Source organism: Anguilla anguilla, chromosome 8, assembly GCF_013347855.1.
Source record: "Anguilla anguilla isolate fAngAng1 chromosome 8, fAngAng1.pri, whole genome shotgun sequence".
In the NCBI taxonomy this organism is placed as follows: domain Eukaryota; kingdom Metazoa; phylum Chordata; class Actinopteri; order Anguilliformes; family Anguillidae; genus Anguilla; species Anguilla anguilla.
In genome coordinates this window covers 24,725,095-24,751,874 of record NC_049208.1, presented here as the reverse complement: position 1 = coordinate 24,751,874, position 26,780 = coordinate 24,725,095, and the positions used below count along the sequence as shown (strand labels likewise).

At 42.9% G+C, this 26,780-nt stretch overlaps 1 protein-coding gene across 5 annotated transcripts in view; it reads right to left on the bottom strand.

The window, feature by feature from the left end:
* arpp21 (cAMP-regulated phosphoprotein, 21) overlaps positions 1–25,603 on the bottom strand; it is a 74,450-nt gene extending 48,847 nt beyond the window's left edge. Inside the window, exons 1-4 of one of the 5 annotated variants that reach the window (XM_035429136.1) lie at positions 25,401–25,603; positions 4,145–4,326; positions 2,697–2,949; positions 1,047–1,088 (exon numbers count right to left, since the gene is read on the bottom strand). In XM_035429136.1, coding sequence (XP_035285027.1) covers positions 1,047–1,088; positions 2,697–2,909 — 255 coding nt within the window. In that variant the 5' untranslated portion in view covers positions 2,910–2,949; positions 4,145–4,326; positions 25,401–25,603. Of the gene's footprint in view, positions 1–1,046; positions 1,089–2,696; positions 2,950–4,144; positions 4,327–7,435; positions 7,535–25,400 lie in introns of those variants that run through there. The other 4 variants (XM_035429137.1, XM_035429133.1, XM_035429134.1 and 1 more) reach the window with 4 other exon arrangements.
* Positions 25,604–26,780: the final 1,177 nt, after the last annotated feature.

Here is a 26,780-nt window from a genome sequence, read left to right as displayed (position 1 = left end):
AAGTGCTCCATCCTTTGGCGACAGCACCAAACTCATTCCTCCACTGAGTGACATGCATTTCCTGCGAGGTGGTACTGTAACCTTGACTCTCATTCTCATTCCTATGTTTAAAAAAAAAAATGGCCTCACTGATGTTGTGAATCTGCACAACCGCAGATTTATAAAATGAAGCATATCAGCACACCAGTCCAAGATACAGTTCACAAAAGTCAGATGAGAAATGCTCCCGCGTGAAATTGATATGAATTAGAGAGCCATTTCATTTTTCAAAAATATTTCATTGCATTTTAATGTGTAGATTATACAATGGTGTTTTTCCAGCTTAATATAAAAAAACTATACTAAACTAAAGAAACCATGTTTAGCATTGTCCAGCAGGTCACATGACAATTTATTTTTATGGCTCGTTAGCCTCCGCAGTCAGATGACAGATAACTCTGATGTTTCACTGGTCTTCAATGGGTTATACGACAGGTCACTGACGCAAAATTCTCTTCAAAAGATCCAGTAAGTGAAAAATACACCGACGGCAGCGAGAAGAGGAAAGATGTTATTGCCGTGTCCTTGAATGAACCAAAAAGAGAACAGGAGTCTGAGAACAAAGGGGGTCATTTTTTAGGCCAGCCCTTCCTTGGGGCCATTCAGCATAATGTTATTCTGCGCTGGAGTCCCAGGCTGATGAAGTCATGTGTTCTGCCCAGCGGAGCGAGCGTGGCACACTGGAGGCCCATGCATGAACAGGCACCACACAAATAAGTGACAAATTAACACACGTGCGTGTTAGAAGGACTGGGTTTATGCACTAGCACAGGCACATACATACCTGAACACACACACACATACACACACACACATACACACACACACCCATGAACACACACACACACACACACACACACACACACACACACATACACACACACCCATGAACACACACACACACACACACACACACACACACACACACACACACATACGTACACACATACACACACACCACCCCCTACACACACACACACACACACACACACTCAGAGTAGCCATACCTTGGATCTCTTTCTTGGCTGCCCCTGGTTTAGGCCCCGTCTCTGTGTGACAGCAGACAACAAACAGCAAACAGGGACGTCACTCGGTGGAAGGGAAGATGAATGGAGGAGAGAGACGGAAGAAGAGTGGGAGGGAGAGGCAGATGGGACACAGAGAAAGGAACGGAGGGAAGAGAAAGACCAGCAGGGACCTTGAAAGCTGTGTGTGGGAGGACGGGTGGAAGATGAGTGACCTGCTATGCGGTGTGTGCGTAAGGGGAGGGGGGGGGGGGGGGGGCGCGGAGGTGGGGGGGCAGGGGGGGTAAGGGTTTACCGGCACAGATTAGCGAGGACGCTGACAGCTCTGAACAATAACCACATCCATTAAAGTGCGCTGCAATAAATGCAAACAATAACGGCAGATACAATCTTTCAAATAGCCCGACTGCTGAAAGACAACGGAAGATAACGCTGTCTCCTCTGCGCGTTGAGGCTCCAGGGACGATCAGCGCCGTCGCCACGTTCATCACCTGTCATCTGCGCCTCGTCATTCAGCGAAAACACTGACACGGGCTATGAAACACTTTTCAGCGAAAACTGTTGATACTCAGGCTTGCCAGCCTTTTGAAAGTTATGCAGATCTTTATTTGTATGCGTGTCTCAAGGACGACTGGGAAACTGAAACATCCGCATTTATGACCCAGATTCCTCATTCGGTTGTGCGCTTCGGAACACGCAAATTCATAAGGAAATTATTTTTGTGTTATGTCTGTGCATCTGTTTTGTGCGAACATTTGCATTTATAGTGTCTGACACCAACTACAGCAATAATCTGGGGAAGATTCTATGCTGATCTAAACAAAGAGGGTTGCATGCACACATTGGCAATTCAGCACTATCCTCTTAAGCACCGATTCAATGCACCAGGCACCTTGCAACGCATGTGACTTTTAAATATTACCACAGAGCATCATGTCATAATGAAAACATGATTAAAAAGCTGATTAACATCACAACCCAGTGATTTATTTAATTGAAGCAATGTGCATGCACCCTTAATCACTTGTAGTTTTTGGTTTATTTTTTACGTGATTTTGTTAAAACAAACAATATATTTAAACACCTCATTTACTTTTGAGTTAACATCGGTTTCTGCTGCTATAAAAATCCAGAAAATAAGGGTTTAAAAAAAACAAAAATCATTAAATATTCACAGAATAGAACACAGACAGTGTGTGGATTTGGTACGGATATGTTTACAGCCATCATCTTTTCAATCTTTTCTCAAAAATGGACACTTGCTATGTTTGCTCACTGTGCACAGTTTGCCCACTGCTTTGGCAGACTAGTTTGAGGTCATGATTACTCCCAAAGGAAGCCGGGGTAGAAGCAGCAGCGTGAGGTATGGAATCTAGTGCTCCTTTCAGGAGGGTGGAGCCAGGAGAGGAAAAAAATCAGAGGAGTGGAGCCAGATGCGGAGAGTGCCAGGAGAGGGGGGTGGGGTGGGGGGGGGGGGGTACTATGATGTCACTGTGAAGGATGCTGGAAGAGCGGAAGGACACCGGCTGGAGACGGGGTTGGGGACGGGCCAGGAGAGGCGACGTGCCAACAGGACAGCATGGAGGACGGGAGACAGATGGAGGCCACACCTGGGGCCCGGCGTGAGCTCACCTGCTGCTCAAACCTGGGGTCAGCCTGGCGCTCGTCCTCCTCTTCCTCCACGCTGGAGCCGGGGGGGAGGTGCGGGCGTGGCGAGGGGGTGGGGGAGGCGGCGGGCGAGGGGCAGGGAAGGACAGTCGCATTGCTGTCGCACACCCCTGCCGGCGTGGCCTCCAGGGGGGGCTCCTGGGGGAGCTCCTGGCCCACTGTGTCCAGCTCAGACATCCTGGCCCAAACTGATGAGGCCCAGGGGTGAAACAGCAGTCTGGGGGACAGGGTCAGGTGTGCCACAGGGAGGGGATCAACACCCGAGAGAGCACAGAGAGCCATACCCCCCCATCAGAGGCCTGTATGTGCTGTGTACACGTGTGGCAAAGCACACACATACACGCACACACACACACACACGCACACACACACACACACACACACACACACACACACACGTACATACACATACGCACGCACACATGCACACAAACGCATACACACACACACATACACGCACACACACACACACACACACACACACACGCGCGCACACGCTCACGCACACACACACACACACACACACACACATGCACACACACACACACACGCACGCGCGCGCACGCATACTCACACACACATACGCACACACACACCTGCCCCTTTAATCTCCCCAGAAATGACCTCATTTTTTTAGATGGGGAACTGTGTTGGCAGATGAGCAGACCAAGGCCTAAGTGCACCTCTCTCATCTGTTTTTTTTTCTTTTCACTGACTGGTGCACACAGCTCAACCCAATATGAGTTTTACCGGGTTCCAGTAATTCAATTGAAAAAGCAATAATACGCACAAATGACAAAAGCTAACGCATCATAATAAAAGCCCTCCAAGGTCAGCATTACTCTGGGCCTCAAACTGACAGCTGGCTTATTAAAACCCGCTGCTGACTCATCATCACCCACTATCCACCCCACCCACCCACCCATATGAAAACCTACTATCCACCAACACCCACTATCCACCCCATTCACTACCCACCAGCACCCAATTTGCCCCTATCTCCCCCATCCCACAACTCCCCACTGCCTTGGATTCAGCTACAGCGTTCATGGACAGATAACTTGGAATTATATGCCATAAAAAATATGGAGCTTAAACAGGGTATTTCTGGTCCTTAAAAATAAGATAAGAAAATAATAAGTGTATATAATAATATTCTCTCATGAAAAATATGTGTGTGTGTGTGTGTGTGTGTGTGTGTGTGTATAGAAGCTTATATAATCTAATCTTGCGTCTCCCTAAAATTGTAATAGACATTAATATATATCATTATAGAAAGTTGCAAAATTAAGCAAAACACTGAAATAATAAACATTGAAGCTTCACCTAGCATATATTCCTAAATGTGCCAAATAAATACAGCATGTAATCACACCACTGTGAGGCACACGAGCGCACGCCCAGAAGCTCACCTTCACGGCCGACGGTAGCTGCGCTGCGGGGAAGGCTTCGGTGCGCCTCTGGCGCTGGTGACGTCGGTTAAAACACGCGCGAGTGACTAGCGCGAGCGCGAGTCCCATGTCCCCATGGAGTCATTCGTGAAGCCGGGCGTCGCTGCGTTCTTCCTCACACGGCCGGACGGGCCGTCCTCATCCTGCAGGGGGAACAGGAGACAGGACGCCCGCGGCGTCAGGAGAGCGGGAACCTGGAGCGGCGCGCGCGCGCGCGGCGGCCGAACGGAGCGCCGGGCCGGGGCGTCGCCCGCCTGCTCGTGCCAGAGAGGGGGCGCGGCGTGCGCCGGCCCCACCTGTCTCTCGGCTCCTCCCTCCTCCAGGGCTGGGGAGACCACCAGGCCCCAGCCTGAGAGCTACAATGACAAAGCCAAGGGCTCTCGATAGCCCTGCCATTTAAACGCCGAGGACAAACGGAACGGGTGTCTTCTGTGCAGCGCCGGCTGCTCACGTGAGAAAACATTCAGCCTACAGCAACGGAACAGTTCTAAAACGACTACTGGACCGTGCAACATCAAACTGTTCGCTACCCTGACACACACCAGGGCTGAAGGTTTATAAAATGCAGTGTTTTCATTTTTTAAAAAGGTAGAAGCGTTGGGGCTGTCAGCAAGTCGGCAAGAAAACAAAAGATGTCAAAACGAAAATAAATAGAAGGGAAAATAGAATAAAACACATTACAAAAACAGAAAAGAGAACGTGGGCTATTAAGCATGAAGGCCTACATTCTTACGTTTTTGATCCTGAGGTGGATAAAGCACAGTGGTGATTAAATTTAATTCCCCCTTTAATATCATTTTAGGCTCTGATCACAACAGTATAAGCAATGGCTAAATTGACAATTGACCTACATACCCCTTTTCATTATTTTACAGTGCTTTCATTACAGAAAATATATTAAAATTTATAGACTTGTCCTATAGTGACCCACTTGGGGATGGGGGGAGGGGGAGAGGGAGGGAGAGAGAGAGAGAGAGAGAGAACTGAAGTGTTATCGTTTGGAGCAGACTCCAAACAGCGAGTTGTGGAGACGGGCTGGCAGGCTGCCAAACACAGCCTCTCCCTGTCGAAGGCTGCGGAGCGCTTGGGTTAGCAGTTTCACTCCGTAAAATACAAGGCATCTGTCAGCGTGTTATCCACACATCCGCGGCCCCGTGCGTCAGCCTCAGTTAGCACATATGCAGGCATTTTCAACCACCCGCCTGCCGCTACGCCTGTGTCCATCTGGAATAAGTACCTGACTCAGAGGCATCTGTTCTTCAAGACTCCTAAATCTGAGCCTCTTAAGGACATCCGAAAGTATTGTAAATTGTTGCTATTTATTTGTTTATTTGCCCGATTTTAAGTGGTATTTTTCATTCTGTTGGAGAATGTAACGAAAATCCGATATATATTTTTCACATAGATGAAATAGCTGTTGAAATGCTTAATAGCTGTCTTTTATGGCATTATAATGCCAGTAACAGGGACAGGTTTTTCAATTATTATTTCGTATGCTAAATATGAAAGACATATCTGTCACACTAAGGTATCCTTGAATCCCTGCATATCCAATTTAACTAATGGAAGTTACCTTTCCTCATAAAGCCTGCTGCTGAGTTCACATAAGGTAAGATCTCTATTATGGTATGATATTTCTAGCATCAGGAAAGCAATAACGCCATCCTTTAATTAGGCCATAACAGTCTCCCACATTATGCAAAATTATACTGAATTGGCTTCCTATGGTGGCCCTGCTAACAATTTAATTGACTCAACAATTATTTATTCAGACACAGCCTTTTTGCAGGCAGACTGCAATAACAATCACATTTTGAAAACGAGGTATCACTCTGTAAACAATGAAAGAATTACATTGGGAAGTAAGATTTTCACTGCGCAGAAAGAAAGGAAGCGTAAAGCTTCCCACGAGGCTCGTGAGCAGTGCTGCAGCGCCCTAAACGTCCAGCATCCGACACCCAACATAAATAAAACCACGTGGGACTGATTCATTGATTCGAAACAATCTCCGTTTTCACAGCCTCATCCTCGGAAATGAATGTCTGTGTCACGAACCTGAGGCCCGCAACCCGCGCCCTGCGTCCCGTCCTCGCGTTTGAGTAAATTGCGTTCCGAAGCCCGTGACAGCGCCAGCAGTTCTGCGGAATTGGACTCCGCGGTTTTCCTCAGAACGACGGTGATTAAGACCGAACGAAATGGCTTTTTGCCGCAGGAGATGAAAGTGGCTCACGTGGCTGACAGTGTCTCTTATTCGGCGCTGCGGATTGAAAACCTGCGTGAAGTTTGTGCTTTCGCTTTGGCCGAATGTCGTGCTGTATTCACGCCATAGGTTGATGTCACATTAGCCCTAGAGTTGAACGTGAATTAAGAGTACGAGTATGTGACGCACACGTGAGGCATAATTATTTTGGAATTGTATGTTCCGCCACGATTTAAATTGGGGCTTTGGGTGGAAGGGGGATATGGATCCAAGTAGTTGGTCAGTAGAAGGGTCTATTCCATTTCAGTTCAATCAATTTATTTCCTGAAATTCTCAACAGAACAGATTAGACATTTATATATTCAGGAAATGAACTGAAATGTAATTAATTAACTTAAAATGACTGAATTTAAACGGAACTGACCAGTCTAGTGTAATTTCAGACAATATACAGCACATGCACAGAGGTGCTTAATTTTAAAGCTGTCTATTTTTAAGCAATGTATGTATCATGTCACTGAGGTACTTAATTAGAGATCCTAACAGCACACGTACAATGGAGAGATAATTGATAAAATATACCAGTTATACTTTAGCTTTTATTTACAGTGAATATGGAGTACTTGTTCAGATTCCTGATTTGTGTCCTCAGCAAAGTTTCCTATGGTCTTCTAAAGAGCTGCAGCCTTGCTATATTTTCACGCCTCAAGGGGGGGAGCTTGGAGCTTTATTTCCCTTTTTTCCTCCACATTGGGTCGGGGGTGAAGGGGGGAGCTTGGAGCTTTATTTCCCTTTAGTCCTCCACATTGGGTCGGGGGTGAGGGTGGGAGCTTGGAGAGATGACACCATGGCATGCACATTAAGCTGAGCCTGGCCCGATGTCATAGGCTGAACCATTTAACCCAAATAAGACAAGGTTGAGGAGTTTTGAGCCAGATGTTAGTCCTGCCTCTCGCTATTTGTTCTGTGGTGAGCGCACCAATGGCCCCTTCGCCCCACCAAGCACAAAAACATCCCTGGCCCAAATTAATGAAGAATAAATAAATACTAACATGTTGAGAGGGGAAAATGAAGATTTTCAGTGAAGCCTTTCAGCCTCTGAGCCTCGACTCACTGGGAGAAAAGACACTGTTGAATCGCTCCCGGCTTTTATGTAAAAGAATGACACGCGGTGAAATGCAAATCTACTCCCTCCTTTCCTTCACAGCAGAATGGAATAAAAGACCTGGTACATTAATATCCCATAAAAATGCCCATGCCATTTCCTAATACATCTGTACTAAAAAGGTTTTAACCAAACGCGGCTGTGGCACGTGTGATTTTTGCGCTCAGATCCGCTTGCTCTGTGAGAGCGTTTCATCTCTGTGGCCAGCCACATCAGTGCCCCACAGCATGGCTCTACGCTGCCTTTAAAGACCCATGGCATTGCCAAAGTTGGATTGCCATTAAAGTGAATCCTCTTGACATATTCTCAGGTCTCACTGATAGGAATAATAATAACAACAACTAATTTAATGAACTCCTGTAAATCAGTTCTGTCTGTTCTGACCCGCCCCGTCCTTGTCCAGTACGGTAAGCGCACGGCACCAGCTTTGCCCAGCACTCGCTCGGAACGTTTGTCTTTTGAAGCGTGCCGAACGGAAAGCGCCAGCAGCAGCACAAAATGAAGAAGCTGAAATCAGTGCTGCACAATGTATGCGCGCCCACCATGTTCATTTTTGATTGGCTCAGGTGCGTGACAAGAAAGGCTGCGTGTTTGTTCTCGATGCCTGTTTCCTCGACGGCTCGCCTCCTTTCCTCAGAAAATCCTTAAGGACCTTGAGCAGTGCTGCTGAATCTCTCGAAATGAAGTATGAGCACAGCCTCAGTAAACAGTACACTGCATAAATGGATGGTGGAGGTTAATACCATGCACATCCTGGTGTTCTAAGCACTCGTTCTGCTGAAGAAGACATTTTCATTATGCAATAAAACCATTATGTCATTTACAAGCACCCAAACAGCTTTATACCCGGGATACGTTATTATGCGAATGTCAGCAGTACAAGGTCCTGTTTAAATAAAGCATAACCCTGCCTGGTTGTGAGTGTGAAGGTTGTGATCTGATTCAGATTAAAATAATGACAGATGATTGCTTGTGTCACCTACAGGCGGTTGCGTGTTTGTGTTCTGTTTGTGTTCGCGTTTTGTGCCGTGCCTTGCCCATCTCCTTGTGAAAACTCCTCAGGCACACACACATATCTGAGACAGTTTATTCTTCCAGTGAAGGGGGGGGAAGACTGAAGCATAGTCTGCTCGGCTATCCTTCGATTCTGTGTTCACATATCGAGCCCAGAAATCAGAGGTATGTAAACATCCAGCTGTGATTGGATGCTAATCTAATCTGAAAGAAGTACAGAAGCCACCTTGGAGTCAAATGCTAGTCTTCATTTTGGATTCCAGGCTGCACGTACTCTACTGTAAAAACGTCAATTTACAGCTATCTTTTAATAGTAAATTGCTGTTTTTCTATTAACTCTATTACTCTAGCCTTGCATAAAGAAATGTTTTCTTGGAATTCTGAGTAATTCTGAAACTGCTCAATGGTCAAAGACTTTTTATTTTTTTACAGTAAATTGGTGTTAAACACATTTTAACATGTTGCTCATTCTGACTTGAAATAATGTTGGGTAATGGAACCTTCTAAAACCGAGATGTTTGCCCTTGCAATACTTGGCAAAGTAGCTAATCTTTTCATTAGTTTTAGTCACCAAGAAATACTGTACTTGCAAAAAAAAAATATATATATATATAGATGTGTTTCATAAGATTAGCAAGAAACTTGCATTTTCCTTCACAGGACAAGGGCTGGGGAAGGAAATTGTGTCAAATGTCACACCCATTGCATGTGATTAGGATAGTGCTTTTGCAGTTACCCATAAACAGTACAAGTATGGGCTTCCCATCATGGTGTTAATGTCACAGTCTGAGGACAGTTGCAGGTTTTTGTATGTGAGATGTAATGTGCTCCAGCTGCAATTGGTGGGCTATGGGTTCTTCTACGGTTGATTAGTCCCATACTTAAGAGCTCCCTACCCACACCTGACCCTGATTGGTAATAGGCGTAGTTCAGGGCTCACTGACTCAAGTCCACAAGGGGTGTAACATGCCTTACTTTGCATGCACCTTAGGTTATGTCTCCTAGCCAACATATGTGATTATGAAGAATTAGATTATTAGACTTTCACATGCTCTTACAAATTAATTAGAGAACAGCTAAGGGGCACCTCTTTTCTTATGGGAAACAACATCTCTCTATTAATTACTGATACTGGATTGGATACAAATGATTATGTACCAATATGAAACTGGAGCAGAAGTTGTCCATAGTAGGCTATATTTTTAATTTATAGAACTTGTTTTAATACATAGAATTAAAAAAAAAAAAATGTAGGCATTTAGAAATATATTTGCATGTTATTAAGTACATTTCATTATTAATAATTAGTAATAATATTATAAATTATTTACACAATAATTCAGTTTTTATTAGTTTCTTAATAACTAAAGAAATATGTCTTAAAGCTGTGGGGTAGCAGACTCTCTTGCTAACCCAGAAATAAGCGATCACAAGATATCTTCCTGTATACTCAAGAATTTATTGATTATCTTTTGAGCATTTACTGAACAATGGCCATTGTCTGGGACTGTCTGAGTACACCCAGTGGTGTTATAAGCCAATGTGGCCCTTTCTTGCACAGCCAGCAATGAAAAATATCATCAGCATTTCACACCACAAAAAGTGACATTTATGCTTTCCTGTCCCCACAACGATGTAGTAATTTGGTAAACTAAAATCTGTGATTTATGATTTTAGTGAATTAAGAAATCCATGTGGAAATGAAAATGTAATCAAGATGAGTCATAGCTACAGTAGTTTTCACTTTATATACATCGAGTTTTACTAATGCATTCAGGCATGATTTAACTGATATAATGGTTTGGCAACAGAATGAGTAAGGTCTTTCCAATATTTAAGTACATTAACTGGATAACAGATCAGGAATATTTATTTTTTTGGAGCTGAAAATCTTGTTGAAAACATCACAGGGTGGTATGCTTTAGGTCTGAGAAGATTCCAGTTCAACCTCTTTTCCCTTCAGTTGGTTAAAAATGATTATTACTAAATGCCAGTGTCCCATTTAAATGGCCATTGGGGTTTACAGTATAAGAACTTAGCAACTGCAGTAGGTGTGTTAACCACACAGCTAACATGATATGTTAAGTACAGTATACATTGCTATATTTTTATAACAACTATGGCTAAAATAAGACATAGTTGTTTCTTCAGTAGAAGTAAGAAGGGAATGATGAGGTGATTTCCAGTCTCAAATATAAAGGTAAACCTGCTCCCCTCCCCCCCAAACACACACACTTTTGAACTTCCTCCTTTTCAAGCAAATGACACTGAAATGACACGCCTCCTTATCTGCATGTAAAGTGGGATATCAGGCAGGTGTTTAACTGAACGCATTAGGGACCCCTTAATGCCTTTAATTCCATAACTTCCTCATTAGCTTAGGAACATTATTCATGAATCTCGTACTGTCTCCATTTTGTCCTCGCCCCTGCCTGCTAATGGGATTATTAATGGTTCTACAAGTATATCTGCTCTTTAGTAGCTCGAGCTTTCATTCATGCATGCGGCCTTTCACACTGTCACTTTAAGGCACGATAAAAAATGAGGTTCATATCTTGTGAAACTGAAACTACAGGCATGTAGAGTATCTTACTTTTTCCAGGTAGGATAACCCTTATGGGCTGCCAGCCATCTGCAGAGAGATGCATCCAACCAGATGCTTAACACCAAATGAGATATGCCATGTCTCAATTGTTCAACGCATCTTGAAGCAAAATGAGATTCAGTCAGCACCATTTCACTTCACTCCAGTTACAACACAGCGGCTTCCCCTAAGAGAGCTCGGCAGGCCTGACTGGATTCAGGGATCACTTTATCATAATTAATACAGCACTGGAAATGCAGGATTATACAATACAACGTATGAACACACGGATGATAATGAAAAACACCTGATAACCTAGGACGATTGCGGGGACACAGCAGCACGGCATGCACTCGACTCGAGCGTTCAGCTGGTGAGAGCGGCAAGATCTCTCGCAGATACCCCTGCTGCCTGAGTGTCGAGTCATCATCCTGTCTGTCAAACGTACGAACTCCATTCAGGCATGGAACACAGCCACGTAAAACATAATCTATCATAAGAACAGGTGTGCAACTTCAGAGGAAAAGCCACCCTTTCAGCAAGACGCCACACAGTGGATTTTGATATGCAGATGGCACAGGCCGAATGGCTTCATGGTGGGTTCCATGCAGAAGAATGTCAGCAGATTGGGTCGCCTCTAAAAGTAATATCAGTCATACAGGTTCACGGAAACACAGCACTAAAAGCGCTGTCAATGGCTTACAGCTTATTTGCTTACCAGATGTCCGTTTCCAGGTTGACTTGCAGAGCACAGGTTATACAGCTAGATATGCATATGTAAAGGTCAAGGGTACAGCAGCGTCCATCCATAAATGTCCAGTTCCACAATCACTACAGACCCACCAAGCTATATTAATACAAGCAGACTCTAGTCTATTGTCTTCCTGACCAAACTACAATACATTTTAGAGATTAACCTAGCAACATCCAGACTAATGTGTTTTACTTCTTTTCTGGAGCATCAGTTAGAGAATCCAGTGCTTTATAATGACTAGAATAATGATACAACATGCTTCATATAAAGAAATGTAAAAAATAAATTGCCTGCCATAAAGCATTTGTATCTGAATGCTTTGCATGGTGATAATGTTTCAGCTATACACATTATGCATACTTTATACAGCCACACAAAGTGCAATTTTTTTATTAAATGGTATAGATTCATAGAAACCGTGGCCTTACTGTCTGCATAATTCATATTTAGATAGACGAAAAATGACAATTCAGCTTGCAACGCCTAATGTAGTGAAGTGACATGCTGCACTCAAGGAAGGAGAATTGCTTTTTGTCGGTACTAGCTAAGGACTTCTACTGGCAAACATCCCAAATATGGGCTTACTGTTCAGGGACATCATGCAACATCATGTCATTACTTCAAGGCAACAGGGAGGACACCAAAACACTTAAATGGACTTCCAATCTCTTTTTGGTCACTAAGCAACACCCACCTTAGGCCACTACAACTTCATTAATTTAAGCCCTGGCCATGGGGTAACCAAAACACTCTGGGGAAATCAAGATTTCTCTGAGTGTATTTGTATTTTTACTTATACAATTTAGTGTGCTTGTTTTTTTGTTACTGTGACATAAAGTCCAACTATTTCCTGGTACACTAATTAAACCATATTAAATCATAAGAATGAGTAAGGGAAATATTCCCTAGTCTTCGACATTTTTGCATAAAATTGTATTTTTTTTCTTTATTTTTCATTAAACAGATTTCAAACATGAATAAATGTTGTGTTACTAAATATAATTTGACTAACTGATTCAAATGCTGACATTAGAATTTGAAGAGGATTCAATGCAGTATTTCTAATTCAGTGCAAAACTATTAAAGCAACACAAAACATACAATTGCACACCATGTATGGTAGCACTTTAGCTATATACATTCTGAAGTGTCTTATTCGTTCTGACAAAAGCCAGCAACAACACACCACAAGGGATAAATCGTGAAATCTGGACCCAGCATTTTTCCATGCAGGTCCAAGGTACTCAGCTGTTTTTTTCTCTAGAGAACTACACTATTTTCTCTTGCATTGCTGTCCATATTTCACTGCATGGCTTAAAACTGACAGGAAAATGAAAATTCTGTCAAATAAAAAAGTGTGCTTTCCATTTTATGTAAATTATCCATAATTCACTGTCAATCCTCTCTAACAGCCAGTGAAATCCACTCATATGGAGGCATTAGTATTTGAGCAGTCAAAAGACTCCCTGTTCAGCGATTCTGCCCATGTTATGTTCAACAAGTTTTCTAATTTAATGTGGTGCTCGATGTTTTTGAAGGCTTTTAATGCTCACCCACCGCATTAATGGGGCATACTCATCTAGCAGGGTGGGTGCTTTCCTAATTTTCATAAGAATGTAAAATCTGTGTTGCTGGTGATGTGTGCCAATGGCACCAAATGTGCTGTAAGAGAATGAAAAAGGCTTATCCATGGTTGATTATGCTAATTATCAGTGACTACTTTGCTGATATTAGCCGGCAATGACTGCTACTAGACCAAAGATTGCTCCGGGTTTTTTCTCTTTAGGAAGAAAAGCTCAAACAAGCAGTGTTTCAAGACAGATGATCAAAGATATCGACGTTTGCCCAGGAATCAGTAATGCCGCACAGACAGCTCCTTACTAGTGCTATTTTTTATTTAAAATAAAAGCAAAAACGTAAAACATGCGTTTTCTGGTTATGTGCGTGTGCGCGAGAGCGGGCGCACGTGCGAAATGATTTACCCCCTACTCTCCCTCTCTCGGCTGTAAGAGACGAGCTGCACTAGACGGCTCAATTTATTTTAATTGCGCTCTGCACATTTGAGCTGTCCATTCCGTGTGGAATAGCGTTTATGTAGAACGAACTGGCAGCGGATTCCACAGAGCCTTTTGCTCCTTAACCTCCGCCTTTCATTGCCGCTCACCGAAAACGCCGGGTTTGAAGTAACCTTCGGTTAAAAAGGAAGCCCTTTGAGTTATCTCCAAATGAGGAGCGGGATTACCGTTTCTAATCTCAAGCAGACGGTGGTCGATTCCGGTCACCACTGGGACCGATTTAAATGACCGTAACGGAGCACCGACATCAAAGAGGTTATGAAAACAGCTCCTTGGCTGTTTAAGGGTTGTTTGAGGTTGCGAAATGATAGTAGGTCATTATTTCACCTTCGGATTGTGGGAGATGACTTTACAATGTCATTCTGCATAATTTCACGAGACCCTATCATATTCTAAATATTTCTACGGCCTATTTACCTTCAGTAAACGTCTAAAGGTTTTCGTCTAAAAGTAGCCTACGGGATATGGTATGCATTTCAATAAATAAATAAATAAATAAGGTGACGGAAATCACCTCAACCATACACGCATATAATAGGCTATATGCTGCAATGAACATGAAACCAATGATCGGATGTGTAATGTACAATTTCCAAAAGCTGTGCTCGTGGAGCTCTGCCCGGCCTGTCTTGACTTTTAAAAAAATATTTTGAGAGGGAAAATAATGCTCTGGGAGCACTTACAATGAAAGATGTAAAACGCTCTCAAGATCGGTCTGTGTTCACCGGAGCCACTTAGTCGTCCAGATTTTATCATTAAAAGGCAAAACGCTTTATTTTACGGCTCAATGGGTGTTGAACCTGTTCATTAAGCAGCAGTTGGAGGAAGAAAGAAATTAACCAGGACAAAGCCGACTCTGTGTGCTGGATGTTTTACCGAGACATTGATGGCCCAGTCGACTTCACTTCTGGGAAGCAAGAGCAGAACGTCAGTATGTTGCTATTAAAAGTCTTCCGCGCCGCCACTACGCGTCCAAACCACCCCCCACCAAAATAAGTAAGTACATGAATAAATAAATAGATAAATAAATTCACTACCAATTAACAAACCCAGGCAATGTGTTTTCTTAGCTGCCATTAATTCCACACCTGGTTTGTAAGTAACATTAAATCTAATTTAATGCTCTAATACTGCTTCATTCTGAAATAGTCTTTTCCCAATGTATTTATCCATATTAGGCCCATGTGCTGAATGCTGAATATTGGGTCTGCTGTTTGAGCCCAATGATGTGAGTTTACAGAAGTGCCTGAACCATCATGGTTTCCTGTAAATTAAGCTAACAACTCACAGAATCGGGGTCTTCGAGAAACTGCCTGCAAGATGCGTTAGACATTTGACATTTGTCACCCAATGCCACCGTACAAAAAGAAAAAAATATATCAAAATGACACTCATTGCATATCTTATTCAAGGAGCAAAAGACAGGAGAATGCCAACTCAAGCTGCTCTTACAGTCTGTCCTCTCATTATTTATTAGCTTTTACACAAGTAGCCAAGCAAAAACCTAGGCTCTACCGACACCTATTATAGCCCACAGTACTTGGTTGTTTATTTTATACTCACAGCTACTTTGTGTGAGGACCCACAGAACGGTGTGGACAGAAATAATGTGTTTGTCCTGTATAACACAAAAGTCCTCATTTTCCCAGGCCTGATTAAATGGCAATCTGTGGAGCTTGATATGGTATTGTGAAGTACACTTGGTTGAAGGCATCCACTGTGGTTTCTTTTTTGCAAAGATCAATCAGCAAGGAGTACTGAATATCAATTTGGCAGCATACCCGACATTTGCTGAAATACTACTTTTTTGCAAGGCTTAATTTGGTGTTAGTAACAAAATTATGATTAAAATAAGGACAATGTACACTATCTGCATAGAATAAAAGAAAACTTCTATACTGAGAAATAATGGATACCTGTACAAGTCAGGACTGAATATATACAGCCTATATATAGCCTATCCCAGCATGCTTTGGGTGAGAGGCAGGAACACACGCAGGACAGGACACAAATCCACCGCATATACATATTAGATGTCAATGCAGGGTTGTTCCTAAATAAACTATGAATTTCCAATGGAACCTGTGAATACTATATTTTAATTGTTTTAATCCAAATGAAGGTAATGAACATGGCACACCATCTTAGGCTGCAGAAAGGAAACCGATTATAAATTTCTTGCATTAGATGTCTTTAAAAATGTCACAACATAATATTCTATCCCAACTGTCTAGGCCTGGTTGGTATAGCAAACATATAAACTACTTGGAGAACAGACATCTTTGTGAGGTTCCCATGCGACTGGAAACTCTGTCAAGGCCGTGCGGCGTGTAGATCCCACCAGCCCGAGGGAAAATCTGCTATTGTTAGTAGATGGGCTGTTTCACCGTTTCTCCACATAATTGCCAACTGCCACAAAATCAATGAACCATTCTATACATCAGATGTCATAAAGGATTCTTTGGGCATGTGATCTTAATTGGTGGATGGAAGCTGTGCGTATGCGCACCCAGAATATTAATGGCTGGGCGGGGGGAGGGGGTTCGGGGGTGGGGGGGTGGGACAGAGGAGAGGCAAAAGAGAGGTGAGCGAAACGAGTCCTGCTCTCTATCTGGGTTACCGCACACGCAGATGGCGTTCATTAGCGAGATGTTAATTTTGACGTTATCTCGCAGCTCAATCGCGACAGCAGTTCAGTTTTTTTTTTTTCAAATGGCAAATTCGCATAATTTCTATCAGCACGTTGTCACTGGCCCGCGATCAGATGGAACTGATCTGCTGTCCTCTGACTATGTAAATCCAGAGGGTGCTTTTGTCCACCCTGTTTAAATGGAAACCCTATCACAGACCGCACAGAAGCCTGCTCGCCACATCGGGCGTAATTCTATTGAACATGCCATTAGCTCGTAATGTGCGCACCGCGGTCTAATTCAGGCGCGCTGAAATAGCATTGCTTTTCGTTTAAGTGGATTTGACATTGGAAATTGATCACGCTGTGTAAAATAATACCACTTCTTTCCTCTTGCATGATATCAGCATCAGAACAAAATAATTCCTCCAGAAAGAGGCAGGTGAAAAATTGCATCAGCCGTACGCTATTGTGGCATGCATCTAATTTTAAGAAAACCAGAAGCGAATTTTTATGTATTTTGCAAGACATTAAAGGAAAGAAAAACTCACAATAAAACATTTCTTATCAATGGTGTGGATGATCTACAATTGTTTTAAAAGTAGCATATGACAAAAGTCACAAGTAGTAGAAAAATATAAGGATTTCACTGAGTTTTAGAAAGTACTCACTATTTTCATGGTTCTAAATAGCTTTGAGAAACAGGTGCCAGTGAAGCTATGATTGAGCTTGTTTTTTCTGGAGACAAATATATCCTCGCTGGACATGCTCCCTTTGCTAAGTACAGCCTGTCTCCTTGTGCTGCGTCACCCTCGACTGCAGTACAAGTGTCTTTACTTAGAAACAACAGCTGCCGCTAACATTATATGATTTGAGGCTGATGGCTAAAGAGAGAGCGAGAGAAGGGTTTGACCAACACAGATTCAGCGAAAGAGGGAAGAGAAATGAAGAGAACGAGGGAGAAGCAGCGAGAGTCTGCGGCAGAGACAACGGGCCTACGTAACCTCTCTAAATCGGCGCGTGGGGATCTGTCACAAAGCCTCATATCGCTTATGTATTGCTTATGGCAGGAGGCTGCTCTGTGAGAGCAGGGCCTACTTTTTTTTCCTCCTGAAATTCAACTGTCGATCAATCCAGTGAGGTTATTTAGCCAGAGACCTCCTGATGCGTATTGGGTACTTAAGAATCAACAGAGAAAAGCAGGGGTCAGTTTCCGGCCAGGAAGCTTCCACTTGCAGCCGGACTCTGAGTCAGAATGTGTGTGTGTGTGTGTGTGTATGTTGTGCGTATGCGTGTGTGTTTGTGTGTGTGTGTGTGCATGTGTGTATGCGTGTGTGTTTGTGTGTGCGTATGTGTGTATGTGTGTGTGTGTGTGCATGTGTGTATGCGTGTGTGTGTGTGCATGCATTGTGTGCGTGCATGAGTGTGTGTTTTGTGTGTTTTAATTAGAGTCATCACAAACAGATCCATCATCAATTCGATAACAGATGCTGCTCAACCACTGGAGGCTTCCTACACTGCTGCACACCTCTTGCAAACACAAAAGCAGGTTTCAGAAAACAAATTGCTTGAGGGGGAAAGAAAGAAGTTTTTGCTGTTCAGGCACTTCTCTCCTCCCCTCAGCACCTGAAGGGCGGGGGGGGGGGGGGGGGGGGGGGGGGGGGGGGGGGGGGGGTTACTGCCTCCTGCCTGATAGCAACCTTAGGCAGAATTTAAGTGCGTGAACTGGAAATATAGTTTCAGCTACCATTTAAATGGTGCCATTGCGTGTCACAAGGCACATGCAAACGTCACTCAGGTGCACACTTGCAGCACTGGCACTCTACCCTGTTACCTACAGAATTACTTTTTCTCTACAGAATATCAGAGATATTAATATTAATGGAGAATGCTCTCAGTGCGCGCTGGTGATGGGGTTTGGGGAGGAAGGGGGCTGCCGCAGGCATGCTTGGCTGAAAAGCCCATTGCTTTAGTGGTCCATATTCAGTAAAGCTGCTCACGTTTGCTTAATTAAAACAACCAAATATGTACAGTCTGACTAAAAAATAAGCAAGCAACCAAACTGTCCTTTTCGTGCAAGTCTATGAGTACTGCAGTAATCACTGCTAGTGTGGCGCTGAGAACGGAAATACTTTCTTTTGTTGGTGAAGGATAATTGTATAATTGTAACATTCATTGTTGATGCCAATAGAAATGACTGCCATTTTAATAATTCATTTAACAAAGTATTAGCTTATATTTATTATTAATAGCAGCTGAATTTCATTCAGGCTTCTCTATAGCTGTCTATGATGTGAAGTTATATGAATAAATAAAATGACAATATAGTAATGTATTTTTTACTTCTCACCCCTCAGGAAATGAATATACAATACAAGACACCCTACAATGCCCTCAAACAGTCTCAAGAACTGTGCAGGTGTGAGGGTGGGGGGGGGGGACAGAGGTCATGGGTCACAGATTTACTTCTAAGATAGATGTCCACCACCAATGCCTGAACGTACATAATGACATATAGAGACGTGAGGTAGCATGTGTGGCGGGGTTTCCGACTGGAACACTCAGACACCATGAGACCTGACATAGCCTGAAAGCACCCTCAGCGCTGATCCAAGGAACATCGAAAGGAAAACGAGGACCAGGGGAGAGAGAGAGAGAGGGGAGAACCCCGCTTTCTCCTTGTATAATGGCAGCTACCGCATAAATTCTAATCTCACTCAAAACTGGAGTACGGGGACTTCAACCTGTGCTGAAGATAACAATTTTACCAGAGCGGCCATCCAACCCTCTCAGCAGTTTCATTATAAAGCGAGAGGAGGGTGAGCAACCAGGATCTGCCGCGAGTGTCACATGATTACCGCCGTGGAATGAAATAGAATAATATATTTACTCACTATGCAACAGCTATATGAAAGATACTGTGAGATAGCTGGTAAGACTCTAAATATTTAAAGTATGCATACAGAACAACTATGTAGACCAACCTTTTTAACCGCATTGGTGTGTACGGAGCTTATTGAAACTGGTAAAGCTATTAGTTTCATGCAGCGAAAGGCTTGCGATCAAAGTTAAAAAACTGTCACTATACGGATATGAATATCATTGCACAGTATACTGTATTGACGGATAATTTTGTGAATATCAAGACAAATTCCGCTACAGTCATGGCCTTCAACAGGATTTCACTCATGTCTATCTTTAGTTAAAAGTAGGGTATGTCAAGCCTTACAGCAATTTGGCTGTAGATAATTGAAATGCAGCAAAGTGCCAATGGGAAGTGTGAAACGTAACGCAGTTCACCTGGTACAGACCTCCAGCTGCATCTACAGTAAACTATCATAGATGATACCGTGGTAAAGGTCAGTAAGGGTTGAGGTCATTTTTTTTTTAAATTCTCTGCTGTCTAAATAGTATTCTGTTCTCAACCAATGTCGTCATCAGTCTGAAATGACATTCGGACACGAAGAAGAGTTATGCAAGCACCCCACAGAAATGCGACATTTTGCTTGTACGTCACGGTCAGTTGTGTGGCACGGCGTTATGAAAAGGCGTCATCGGTGCACTTACGTCATGAAAACCTCACCTTGAGTCATCTACCCAACGGCTGAGCGCCAAAGCTCTCTCTGAATGACCCGCTGCAGCCATCCACTGCGTAATGGCTGGGGTGTGAAAGCTACGGCGGTTCTCGATTTCCGTTGTTGATAACGCACCGCGGCGCCGACAATCCAGCCAGGTGCAGCGAGAGAGCCCTCGTGGGGCCCGGTGGCGACAGCGATTGTTTCAAAGGTGCTGTAGTTACTGACGCTGCGAGACGCGGAGAGCGTTAGCGCGCTACAGGTGCTTCTGTGTGGTTTCCAGAGTTCACTGTTTTTACACGTGCTTAGCACAAATATTCACAGCTTTCTGCGAGTCTGCGAACAACAACAATTCTTTCAATAAAATAACAAAAAAAACTATATCTGAACAGTAAATTGCCTATATCTTTCATGTGAACATATTTGTCATCTGGGCTATAAATATTTAATCAGAAAATGCATGTAAGTGATAATGTAAGGTCTGTAATTTCAGAAATAAATGTCAGCCTATTCACTGAATTGCAAATATCAAACTCGAATAATCTATTTTTGAAACACAATATAGGCCTACTGTATTCATTTAATGAACAAATATATAGGCTATGTATGTATTCCTGATTAGTTGTATCTGAATATGTCTGGTAAAGACACCTAGCTTCTTAACAGTTATCTGCTATTATTTAAAAACTAGTGTTGCACTGAAGTATGTATACAGTAATGGCAGTAGATTTCACATGAAGTTCACCGAGTGTGTGTGTGTGTGTGTGTGTGTGTGTGTGTGTGTGTGAGTGCGTGCGTGCGTGCGTGCGTGCGTGCGTGCGTGTGTGTGTGTGTGTGTGGAAGGGGCAGTTTGTCCACTGTAGGTTAGTGTCTGGAACATGCAACGCTGTCCCAGCACTGCTTCTTGCCACTTACTGAAAAGGCTGCTCTCTCACCTTCATAGAAAGGCAAACGTCAGGAGGCAAGTCCAGGCCAAATGAAGACATCCGCGCTGTTTCCCGAGATGCAATCATGAGATGCCAACGCTGATTCTATCGCACAGGACAGTCATAAAATCTGACGGAACATTTCCTCTCTACTGAGGACGTAGGAACTACAGGGGGTGGAGGGGGGGGGGAGCAGGGGGGTAGTGTGAGCAGTGGGAGGATGGGTGGGGGGGGGGGGGTGACTGGGCGATAGATAGATTGATAGTCAGGTGATTTGTTCCAGGCAAGGAGACAATGCTTCACACAGATGTCGACTCTGACAGTCCAACACAGAAAACATTAGATTGTTAATGTTTCTCACTCGGTATATATTTGCACCGGCATCCTGATCAGGAGGAGACACAATGCTACAGAGGCGCTTAAAGATTTCAAAGGATGGTATGCGAGCGACAGACTGACTGCAGCAACATAAAAACATGCAGATCTGCGGAAACAGACAGAGACATATCAGAAATTCATTAGCACCCAAATGCGCTTTTAAATGTCGCCGGCCGTGAGAACTAGACTTCATTATGGAGCTGCCATTAGGAGCCGTCGACACAGACGTGGGGCAGAGAACGATTCCCCAGTGATGCATATTTTACCATGGGCGTTAGGATGGTAAAATTCAGCACCAGGAGCAAAATCTTGGGAAAAACACTGGATCCGGTTCCACTATATCTGCTTCTTTTTTCTTCCACTTCATCTTCTTTTTCATGTGTTCATTCTTCTTATTCTTCTTCTTCTTGGCTGCGGTGTGGATGCGGCTCTTATGTAATTACAGGTGTGATTCTTACACACCATTCATTAATCCATCAGGGGTCATTATTTTTGAACACGCCGTCAGCGGAGGAACAATGCACCCTGCTATAAAAATTTTTGGTTCCGGAATATGTCACGGCAATTCAAAGATGTGTGTGTGTGTGTGTGTGTGTGAGATGGTGGGGGGGGGGGGGGGGGCTTGGGGACCAATAAGCGTTGAGCCTGGCTGTTCGGCTGCCTTCTTTCAGCCAAATGATGCAAAAGAGGGAAGTTCTTGCTTATCAGCAGAAGAGGGTCACAGGATTGGTGCTTATGAGCCAGAGATATGACAATGGACTCCCAAATGCTGCAGACTTCACCACAAGCAATGTATCAAGAGGCAAGCTTGAAAAAAGACTGCACTGCTGTTCTTAAGTGGCGCAAAAAATGTATGAAATATTGGCTATGTTGAAATGTTTTATGAATGCGCTTTCATTGGGTTTTGACATTTTTTTATTCTCACATTCAAAAATAATGACATGGATGTGAAGTAGAAAATATTTGATTTATTTGTAAATGTTGTCAAATTATGCCTACAGAACCATTTTATAACAGCCTCTTTCATTTATGTAATTCCTGGCCTATTTCACAGTGGACATTGAAAAAATATAATTTTCTCTACATATCTAAAATTTCTTCCAAGGCTATGTAAAAGACAGGTGTTTAAATATATGTGATAAATAGAACAGTCTGTAAGAATGCACATTTCATAAATTATTTGTTTAAAATTACTATAACATATTTTGACTATTAGCCCATTGCTACTATTTTCATAATTTCTGAATCACTGAAAATTGTTTTTAAATGATTATTCTTTTGTTATCCCAACCCAGCCACAAATTAATTCCAATTAAATGTACATTCACTCCATTTTTATACGTAATATTTTATTTGGATCTATCAGAGCCATATCTGTTACGATGGGCATTGTATCATTACACGGCGTATACCACGATAAAAGACAACGTGCGCCGTAATTGAAAAATTACGGAATAAGCATGATCTTCATAATGCTAAAAAATTGTACCACTAAAAATGTAACAACCATCAATACAGAACGCATGGATGGGGGTACACAATGCTTCGTTGCCCTAGAAAAACTAATTTCAAGGGGGAAAAAAACAGAATTCATATATATTATATGTACATCTGCATACCGTATATATAGCTTTGATTTTTCAAAAGCAAAAAATGGCATTACTAGACGTGCTTTAATTGAAATTGTGCTGTTCAACAACAGTCATTTCCGTGTGGTGTTTGAGGGAACAATGTATATATTAAGTGATTAAGGTAAGGGATATTGGGTGTCTCTCGATGCTTGGTGAATGTGAATCAAGGAAGGTGAGAAGGTTTTACATCGCAGTGGTTTGTCAGTGCATCACACGATTATGAATGGAGCTGGTGCCAGTTTGGCTCTTACATGACATTACAATACAGATGACACAAGGCAGAGCAAACGGACTCTGAACACTTACTGCACGACTACAGTACAAACGACAGTACATCGAGGCCAATGATCAGGGACACAAACCCATACAAAGACAGGACGTTTTGAATGCTCGCAGTTAATCTACCTATGAGATGGCACAAATTGTTGCGCCCATTGAAACACCGTGAATTGGTTCCAAAAGAACCTTCTTCCCGTGCCGTTAATGTCTGTGCCCATCAATAACATTTGGTCAGTAGTTCAAGTAAGCACTGAAATGTACTACTAATTGCGTTTTTAATAGCCGCATTGCAAACATAAATGCACATTTAATACAAGGCAACATAGTTGTCATTACACTACATAAAGTCAATAGGAATTGTCATATCGTAGCGCCCATCCCAGACCAGTAGAAAGCCATTTACTCTCGAGCCAAGGAAAACATATTCACAAAGCCTGCAGTCGAATCATCACCCTACACAGAACACACAAGTAAGCTTTATTTGATTGGAATGAAGGCGGCAAATATTCTACTATTAGTACAGCCTGTCGCTAAGTCATACTAACATATGCGGGGAGCAAAAATGCCATTTAAAATTCGTCTGTAGCCCATTCTGACAATTATTTGCGCAATTGCCACGCGTCGCTTATTGGCGAGGGTACCCTCACCCGCTGATGCTGCGATTGAGTTCTTCTTGCATTACAGCGTGACCAGCCTTTCGGCTTTAATGAAGCGCACTGTTCCGCTCTCAGTACACCTAAAATTGTGTACCAGATTCCCGCTCCTCTCCACTCTCCGACACTGCGACTGCGGTCTTCGATCCATTTCCCCCCCTGGCATTTCCAGCTGCGACTGACGCTCTATATTTGGTAGGAGACACCGCCTGTTTGCGGACTTCACACTTCTGACAACTACACAAAGCGGTCTGCAATAACGGCACAGAATAGCAGCTGCTGTTTCAAAAAAGGCAATCAAGTATTGCCTTCTTTTTTCTCTCTCCAAATGTAGTTAGTCACCCTGCTGAAACCAAACTGTAACGCAGCTGTCCGTCTTTCGCTCTTTGGATGAAACTGTAGGCTATACGAGGCTATATTTTCTGCTTGTGTGTTGCCTTAACGCCCAGTTTCCCGTTTCAGCATTCTTCCAAGAAACCATGAACCATAACACGTGTTGGTATAATTTACCCGATAATATGAAGGGCGCTTTGTGCGATTTGACTTATGGTGTGTGATGCGACAAAAGTTTATGTTCAACATCCTATTTCAGTAGCTTTCTAATGTATTCACGAAACGCTGCCCACTTTATTTGTGACATATATATTTTCGTTAATGTTTCTTACAAAATTGTCTTTCATTTTTTGAATTTTATTTTTATTTATTTATTTTTGCGACTTTCGGCCGCAACGACTTTTTAGGCAACGCTGATGTATTTCAATTGCCTGCTCCTTGTTATGTAAAATTCTTGTCTATATTATTTGACAGCGCTTATCTAAACTTTTCAGCAATAGGCTATATGTCCGAGATCAATTTTACACGTTCTAGGATCCTGTCTCATTAAAATCATTTAATATCCCCGTAACGAACTAATCATTACGGTCAACACGATAATTAATTCCAACACGACCAGTAGGCTACATACTGAAACTCTATTAACCGTCACGCTAATTTCTCAAACTGAGTTTACAGATACTATCCTATTCTCCAAGAGCCGTTTTGAGAACACATCAACGAGTCATTTCTCTGGGGTTATACGTATAGCTTACTATATATTGCCGATCTTCTCCTTCTATTTCCCTCAAAGTGTAATAACCAACCTTACAAATAATAACAGCAAGAACAACATAACTTGTTGTACGAGACATTCACATATTATGACCAACGACACAAGCAACACAGAAATGAATGCTAGACCACATAAACTCTTAATGGTGAAGATGTACGCTACACATAGATATGTACATATTTTTGGAAAAATAAAAAACATTATGCGATATCTTTCGAGAAATTAATACAAGCTTGGACCGTTTACCTCAGAAAAGAGTATCCTTGTCCCAGGACCCGATCTGATTTCCCGGCGTCACAGCTGAGCAGTGCTGCTAGGGACCTCTCTGGTCGGACAACATGATTTCTCCTCGCTCTCCCAAACTGCTATCAGGGAAGAGAATACGAGCAAGCTTACTCCACCCACGCGATCACACAAGCACATACGCAAACGCGCGCGCGCACACAACAAACACACGCACTGTGTGTGTGTGTTAGAGACAGAGAGAGAGAGAGAGGAAGAGAGAGAGGGAGAGAGTGCGGTCGAGGTAGGTGCGAACCTACCCTTCTTTGCCAAACTGATGGTCGTCATGACGACATGGCAACAGTGAAAAAGTGATCTACAGTTTACTGGCGGCGGAAACATTTAATTGTGACAGAAATTGAGAAAACTGAGTTGTTAATGCCGTCGATTCAGAAATCGTCTGCTGCGTTTACAGGGCAATAACCTACGCATTTTCCTAAGTACAGTCATTAATGAATAAAGCCAAACAACGGGTATGACGAAAATTCTGTTAAGACAATCAACATGGTATTAATGAATTAGATCTGCATATCACCACGCCATTGTATAATGTATTGCTGTCTGTACAAACATGTTCCTGCTTTCAATGTTGAGCATTGGTTGAGGGAAACAAACGAGTTTCGAAGCATGTATTTCCCTTTTCGGACAATCTTACTGATATTGTTACGTTATCTGAATGGAATTAAATCCTCTATTTCATTCCAAAGCATTTGTCCAGCTCTTCAGTTCATATAGGGCCTACTTAAACAAAGGTGTCATCACAGGGCAGACCACCAACCAATCCTGGTTGTGTTTGAATAATTATGCATGCAGGAGAAAGTGATGCTAGTTGCTTCTTTGGCTCTAGTGTATAAAAAGTGTATATTGCAGACACAAATAATCAATAATAAGTGTTTTTTTTTTTTGCCAGTTTGCGACAGAAAATATAAACAAGATGCTGTTTCTGAAAATAATACAAAAAATGCACTTCAGACAAATAACACAAAATAAGAACTTTAAAAAGTGAGTACTGTTGGCATGAAGAGCACTGTTACTTTTCGTGCTAAATGCTGGAGGCATGTTTTTCACACTAATGGCCGTGTCAGAGAACTAAGAGCGCACACGGACTTCAAGTGAACTGTGACAGCAGCAGTAAGGAAACGCACTGCGCACGGTGCTAGGAGTTACATCAGCACAACTCTGCCTCTCCCTGAACAAACTCCGCTTCTCCGGGGGATTCTGTGTTCTGCGCGCTTTGACGAAAGGCCCCACAGAGCGCATCCCCCAGCGCCGACCCATTAATTAATCACCCCGACAATAAAGGAAGCCACTGAGTTCCACCTAGGGTGCTCACTTTCCAGAATA